This window comes from Stegodyphus dumicola, chromosome 9 (assembly GCF_044657685.1).
Source record: "Stegodyphus dumicola isolate Sdum_Otavi_A_Nest chromosome 9, ASM4465768v1".
Taxonomy (NCBI): Eukaryota; Metazoa; Arthropoda; class Arachnida; order Araneae; family Eresidae; genus Stegodyphus; species Stegodyphus dumicola.
This window is the reverse complement of record NC_140776.1, coordinates 109,723,257-109,731,137: the sequence shown is the minus strand read 5'-3', so window position 1 is coordinate 109,731,137 and position 7,881 is coordinate 109,723,257. Positions and strand designations below refer to the sequence as shown.

The 7,881-nt window shown below is 33.7% G+C and overlaps 1 protein-coding gene across 2 annotated transcripts in view; it reads right to left on the bottom strand.

Moving 5' to 3' along the window:
- Positions 1-1,096: 1,096 nt before the first annotated feature.
- RpS4 (ribosomal protein S4) overlaps positions 1,097-7,881 on the bottom strand; it is a 39,256-nt gene continuing 32,471 nt past the window's right edge. Inside the window, exons 7-8 of one of the 2 annotated variants that reach the window (XR_015043060.1) lie at positions 2,017-6,534; positions 1,097-1,972 (exon numbers count right to left, since the gene is read on the bottom strand). Coding sequence is in view for 1 of the 2 variants with exons in the window: in XM_085823895.1 (XP_085680021.1) it covers positions 6,408-6,534 (127 nt within the window). In the remaining variant the exon portion in view is untranslated. Of the gene's footprint in view, positions 6,535-7,881 lie in introns of both variants that reach the window. The other variant, XM_085823895.1, reaches the window with a different exon arrangement.

Genomic DNA, 7,881 nt, shown 5'->3' with positions numbered 1-7,881 from the left:
AAAAAGTGAGGGTCAAAATCAGACGCGAGAAGGCGCTCCAGTATCACATACCCAAACGGTACATTCTTAGAAAAGTATTCAAAGAATCAATCCACGGACATCCCAGCTTCAAAAGGTGTTTCGCCCGTTTCCAAGAAAGGGGTTTGAAGGGACAAAAAAGAATATGCCCCCAGGTATGAGACACCCGGCGCGTGTACTCACGGGTTAATTATGTTTTAGTAAACTGTATATTAAACTCTGACTGGTTAAAAAAATTGTTTTTCTTTATTGAAAGATTAAAACGGAGACGGGGGCGCTGTGATCACGTACGATGGAGGCAGGATCTTGGAAGAGCTCCTGAACTTTCAAAGGTGTTTTCCGGAAAATCTTAAAATTTTCGCGAATATCCTCTGCATTGTCTCGTTCTCCTGTACCTGGGGGGTCTTGTCTTCCTTGCAATCTTTTGCAGCACTAAGACGGAGCGTTCAGATAAGTAGAACTTCTTTTCTCTAAGCTAAATCAAATATCTGTCACTAAAGTACCTTTAAATTCATTCATTTATTATGATCATTATTATTATTATGCTCATTTTATTATGTTTTGGCATTAAATACTTAGTAATTGCTTTAAATCATGTGGTTCTTTTTTGGTTACTATCTCGTAGGGACGCTATCCTTATCAGTAGTGTTAGCCCTACCCATTGGGGCCCCTTTGAGGAATGTCTCGAGAGCTAAAAACACGATCTCGGGCCTCAATGAACGTACAGAGTTGTAGTTTTTGCTCCTTTAATCTATATTTCCTATCTATTTAAATTAAAAGCATATACTAATGCAGTGTGCCTCAAATTGATAAAATAGTACACATATAATAAATTATGACCATTAACTTAATAAATAAAATGCTTATTTTTTTTTTTTTAAAATTAATTAATAATAATAATAAAAAAACTCCGTAATTTATTTACTTATTTATTTTTGCTGATATGTTCTCGCCTTGTTTTGGATTTATGATTTTATCTGATGGTGTTTTCTGAATATATAAATATGTTGGAAACCGCAATAGATGATGTTACTTAGTTTAATGTATAACTTTGCATGATATTATATGTATCTTGATCTTATGTGTCTTCTGTTACTGTGTCTCAAGGTAGAGGCTAATATTGGTTTCCATGTAAAAAAATAAAAGTTTAAATTTAAAAAATTTTAAATTTTAGTTTCCCTGTTATAGCAAAAGTTAGCTTCTAAACCTGACTTATACTGTTATGTGACTGGACCCCCAAAATTTATTATTAATTTTCCCCATCTTTACAAAACACACTCATTACACACACCTGGAAGACTGTATTTAATGTAAATGATAACAACTTTGACTACACTCATGAACACAATTGTGTTTTCTTTTTTAACAAAATTCTCTTCCTTTCCTTTTCTTTCTATAGGCCCTTTTTTTTAATTATAAATAAATTTTTTTTTCCCCCTCTCCATTACTTTTGGGCCATTTATTTTTTACTTTATTTTGTCCCATCTTTTCTTCCTGGCCTTTCGAACTCGTATAAAATATACGAAGTTCCTTTTTACTCTCCTCTGAAATACGAAATTGCCCCCCCCCTTTCTATATACCTTTCCTTCGCACCTATGCTTGATTTTTCGCCCATCGGTGCAGAAAGACTTAGCGGGTGCAACAAAAGACATCTGTCTACTTTGTCTGTCTGTTCTTTATTGAAAAGCTGACCAAACTGTTAAAATTACAATTTACAGTTATGACATTCCTAAGCCACAAAACATTTAGCACAATTCAAAATGCCTTATTTGATTGCTCTTTGCTTAAAAATCAGCACTGCCCCCATAGCAACTGCATTCAAAAAGTAAACATTCGTATTGCCCATTTGATTACTAGAAATATGGAGTTGTTCAAATGAAAAAGTACAAAACATCATAACAAATAAACCTGTTGAAATTTGTATATGCCACTTTAGCTCAACGTAGCAAGACACCTAAGGATGCAAATGTTGTGCACATGTGTGAGCACCCACACGACGTAAGAAAAAGGAGGCAGTTGTGTGTTATGTCAAATTGATGCAGCAGTGCATGCAAGGACATCATGGCATTCATATTGCAAAATCTGACGAATGAGGAGCAGCAAGATGTTACCAGATTCCTAACTGCAGAAGGGTTTAAACCGGCCGATGGCCATATACTAGGGAGACTGTTACCGACAAGTTAGTGAGAAAGTGAAGTTTCCATGAAGGCCTGGAGTGTTTTGAATAATGACACAAGACTAGGCCATGCAAGCATGGTAATCATGGCCAAACTCATCGACAAGGTTAAAAGACCCAGTGAGAAGTAACATCTCAAAAGAAAACTCTTTAACTTGGATGACTGGCTCCTGTCATGGCTACAATAATTCTGGGAAGGGGGTCTTTGGCTCGTGAAACAACTGTGTTCAGGCCTCTGGTGATTACATGTGAATAAAGACTTCACTATATCTATAGTGTCGTTACATACCTTTTCATTTGAAAACCCCTTATAGATCTTACAATATCTAGTGATATTTTACTTTACCCAATTTATATAAAAAGTAAATATACTGCTCTACACTATATGAAATATAGTTTAAGATATCTACTGCTGTTTACAAATAACTTGTAACAAATAATTTGCATAAAGGAATGCTATAAATTAAAATTATGAAAAATACGACATTGTTACTAGTACCAGAAATATACTGATGTTGATTAATCAGACTGATTTTGCACACATTTTATGCACAAATGGAAAAAAATTCACTGTTAATTGATGTTGAAATTTTTTACAAGGGTCCCATATGTGTTAAAACATTTTATTGCTAGACAGAACAGTGGTCTTCAACATATATTCTGCAGAAACCGATTCCCATGGCAATTCAAAATTACTATTTAAAACAATATTACAAAGACTGCAAAACTAACACTTAAAACTGTTGAAGCTTACAGTAATGTGAAATAAATCTGATTTTATGAGAAAAGCTAGTTTTTTTACATAAAAAAAAAAAAATATATATATATATATAATAAAAAATTAACTGTATATCCCATACTATGACTGAATATCAGAGTCTGGAATGACAACACCTGGTAAACATCTTTCACTTTTCTTCCATATACAGACATTTTTGAAATTTATTACCAGTTACATTATCTGGGGATTTCCCACTCTAGTGTTAACAACAAGACATTTTAATGCTGCTGCTTCTTAGCAGCATACATACAAACATAAAACAGCTCTGCAAGAATCGGCAGACTCATCCATTTCATTAACGTGAGGAATAATACTTATTCACTTTTTAGTAAATTAAATGGTTATTATTTAAACTTCTAGTTTAAATATAAGTTTAACATAATTTTAGTTTATAGTTATAATTAATATACAGTACACTCCCGATTATCTATGGAATTGGATGGCGCAACCGCCGCGGAAAATCCGAAAAAAGCTAAAAACAGATATAGCAAAAGAAAAAACAATCATTTTGTGTACAATAAAACGTAAAATAAACAGCAGGAAATGTTTAAGTAATGCTTAATATTTTAGTATATCACTCAAAACTAACCTAAAATGCATTTTGTTAACGAAAACAGAAAAGTGCTTTGTACTTACGAGAGGGGCGTCAAGGATACACGGAAAAATTAATACATATGTACTGTTTTAATATTGTAATGTATTGTGTAATTACAAAAGCATAACTGTAAAACTACACTTTTTTGAAGAAATCAGTCATTTGTGTTTGCTTCTTGCTTTGGAAGCATTTTCTCTTGATCCGAGATTGCATTTTTAGTAGCATAAGTTTCTCGGCCAATTCTGAGTCGTCTTGTTCTTCCAAATAGCTCAGCAGTCTGTCGACTTGTTGCAAAGCCGCTTCGTGAGTCTTCTGCATCTGCACAGTGTGCTCCTCGCCCTCACTCTTGGTCTCTCCCCTTGCTTTATTCACAATTTCGGCATCTGTCAAGCGTTCGAAGCCAGGTTCGTTGACGCCACACTCCAACCACTTGTTAATGTTTTAGGCATCGACATTCTCACCACCCCAAACTGTTTTCACCATATCCACAAGAGTTGCCATGGGCATGTCTACATCTTCATTCTCTTCTTCACAACTCAAAGGGGTTAGGTTGTTGTTGGCTTCAAAATTAGGCATGAGTTTTCTCCATGATTTTATGAGGGTTGACGGTTTCACTGAGTCCCATGCAGATGCAATAATCATAGATGCTGTCCAAGATTGTGTAATGTTTCCAACTCTTTCATATCATAACCTTCTTCAATTTTGGTCATTAGCAACTTGGTTCGGTATATTCTCTTCATTGTTGCAATGACTCGTTGGTCCATGGGTAGGATTAGCGCAGTAACGTTTGGGGGGGGGGAGAAACTTTGTCGATCAGAAGACTTTAGCATGCTTGTTGCTGGGTGAGAAGGTGCGTTGTCGATCTATAGCACAGCTTTTCCAGGCAGGTTTTTCGATTTAAGATGTTTACACACTTGAAGAACAGAGATTTTTTCGAACCATTCTTGAAAAATATTTCGGTTCATCCTTTTTTTATGGTTAAAGTAATCAACGAGCAAATTTTCTATCCTTCTGCCTTTGAAACATCCCAGTTTTTTTGACTTTCCAATGACAACAAGTCTTAAGTTTATGTCCACCGGTAGCATTACTGCAAGACACAATAGTGATCCTTTCCTTGCTGCTTTTATGACCCGCCGCTTTACTTTCACTTTCAAATGCTAAAGCGCAAGTGGGAAGACATTTCCACGAAAGTCCCGATTTGTCGGCATTGTAAATTTGTTCAAGAGATAGCTCTTCTTTTAAAACAAATTCTTCAAATTCATGTGGAAATCATCGACTGCTTGTTGGTCACCACTAAGTTTCTCCTCATGAAGTCTAATTTTTCGAATTCTATGTCGCTGTTTAAAACGAGTCAACCAGCCAGAAGACGCATCAAAATTTCGTTTCAGGCCTAACAACTCAAAAAAGGTTTTTGCCTTCGCCGCAATGATAGGACCTTTTACAGGAGTACCTTCTTTTCGAACTTGAGCTAACCACTCTGTCAATGTCGTGTCTAGCTCAAAGGCAGAACCCTTCATAGTTTTTCGCATTTCCATTGCGGATGCACTGTCTGACATTGATGGAAAGTTCACCAATTTGTCGTTTTGCTTTAGAATGTTGTTTACCCGATTCCGTAATTCCATCTGCTGCCTTGTAGCGCCGTTTGCTACTTTGGAAATAAATTCTAGTTTTTGCGCAATCGTCAACACAACCTTCTTTCATTTTCCTGACATTTTAAATCAGAACTACACAAAACTAAAAAGCACAAGCACTGAACACAATAAAAGATAAGAAATTAACTCCGACCAGTTCGCAAACATTATCAGGCTTAAACTAACAATGGCGAGTGGGAGGAAGTGGACATGTAACTAAGATTAAGACAAGAGAGGGCTGTTGAGCGGCACTGCAAGGGTGAGTAAGAAATCACTTACTCATCAGAGAGGAAGGTTCCGAGAAGGCCTGGGATATTTTTGCTATAAATTTAGCACGATGTTAGCAAATTTAACGTTTCGTTCAGTTTTGTGAACATTATTTTCTTTGCTTTTTCGCTTGTTTTAAAAAAAAAGTTTCTGCGGCAGGCGCGGATAATCGGGAGTCTACTGCAATTTTCTTCTATTAAAGTGACACCAATATGAAATTAAATGCATTTTAAAAATTAAAAACTGAACTCAGTGGCACAACAGCCCTACTGAACCACTGCTTGCAGCGTCCTTTTAAAATAAAAATATGCTAAAAATTGCTTTTGAATGGGAAAAGAGTAAGATGGTTGCATATACTTTTAATTTATGAAAAAAGTCTGAGGAAATGGTGCTGTAAAAGTATATTGCTGGGACTAAGTAGTCAGGAAGCTGTCTTGTTATAATATTTGACAAGATCAAACTATTTTTACTACAAGTCATAAAGATTGACCATTCTTTATTATAATTATAGTTCCAGTACTTTATACCCCAAACAAATGTCTTTTGCATTTTTATATAAAAGAATTTTAAAATATAATAAATGTTTAATAACTCATGGTATATGGCCACCTCCTGCTGAATATATTGCATTTTGAAAGTTTGTAGCAAAATGCTGAGCTTTTTAAGGCCTTATGTTTAGTGTTTAACAAATTGTGTTGTGACTGTTTCTCCTTAATCCCCCCCCATTTTTCTACTCCTTTAAAAATTTCCAATACCATTTTAAGTTTTCTGATAAAAATAACACTAAGGTTCAATATATAAATTACTCAATAACTATGGAATAACATGACTGACAACCTGCCATGGTTGTTTACATTAATCAAACAAAAAGCTGATTTGTAACTTGAAATGAAATAATCCAGAAGTTTTTTTCAACACTTTTATTTTCAAATAGTTATTTTAGTGCTGTGACTTTGCAGCTAAACGCCGATCTCTTTCTTCAGCCACAGAAAGTTTTACACCTTTTCCTCTTGGTAATGATATGAAAGGTTTGTTACCTTTTCCAATGACAAACACGTAATTTAACCTAAAACAGAAAAAATACATAATAAAATACTGCACAGCACATTGTATTTTGTAGAATTTTACTTGTTACTGTAATACTGAAAATTAATTTCTTGGTAAACATGACATTTTTAAAAGTATTCTTAAACAAACTAACATCGCAGCATTTCAAGTAAAATAAATGCAGGGATCTCCTTTAATTTATCGAGTTGTAACATGATTTTTGAAGGACTAATTGTTATGTTTATGTAATTCAATCAATGTCAAAATTTTCATCAACCACTTCATAAAACTTACAGTAAGACAGTTTTCATTGAAAATTAATTTAATGAATGCAACTTCAGACGGACTAATTGTAATATAATTAAAAAAATGCAAGAATTTTCATCATAATCATGTGAAGAAATTTATTTCCTTCATGAGAAATGCATTCCCTTGAGAATATTTCCACACACTGCAGCCTTCACAATAAGCTTAACATATAATACAAACTAATTTTACAAAGCAATTTCAGAAAGACTAATCAAAACATTCAGAGTATTCATGAAAATAACGATTCTCATCATAAACACTTTGTAAAATTTATACCAGTGGCAGTCCCCCCCTTTTTTATAGAGCCAGCTCATTCTACTACCAGGAATAAAACCCATAGTAAACTACCAATATTTTGGGAGTTGGAAAAGTTTACCAAATCTGACACATCAACAAAATATCTGAAATGCTGATAAATTAAATGACTATTTCCTAGCCTATTGACTATTCCTATTGGGATATATACATATATATATAATATCCACAGTTTAACATGTTTGCATTTCTTATAAATAAAATAAAAATAAGTAACAAAATTTACTGAAAGTGATTTTAGAAAGACTAATCTTAACATTCACATAATTCATGTAATCTACAAATTTTCATCATGTTCACTTCATAATCTCATTCATATTAAGCCTTTGCAATAAGCTCCACATAAACAGGGTTCATGAACATTTTTGCAGATGGAAATTCAATACCTTGTAAAGGACTTTTGAGGATCATTAATGAAAAAATTAAGGAGTTATCAAGAAATAGGAAAGCTATTATTTGTGTCTGAAATCCACTTTTGTAATACCATACTAAGAATAAAACAGATCTGCAAGCAGTATGGCATTATTATTGAATTTAATAAACATAATTATAAAGCAAATTTGTGAATAAAATCAACTTTGTAAAATTTATCTTGCACCATTGAATATTTTACACTTACCGTTGGACATACTTTGAAGAAGATTACTAATATTTTATTTACATTTTACCAACACTTAATAAATTCAAATTATAATACGTGAAATACATACTTGTCGGTGAACTGCAAAAAAATATTTCTAAA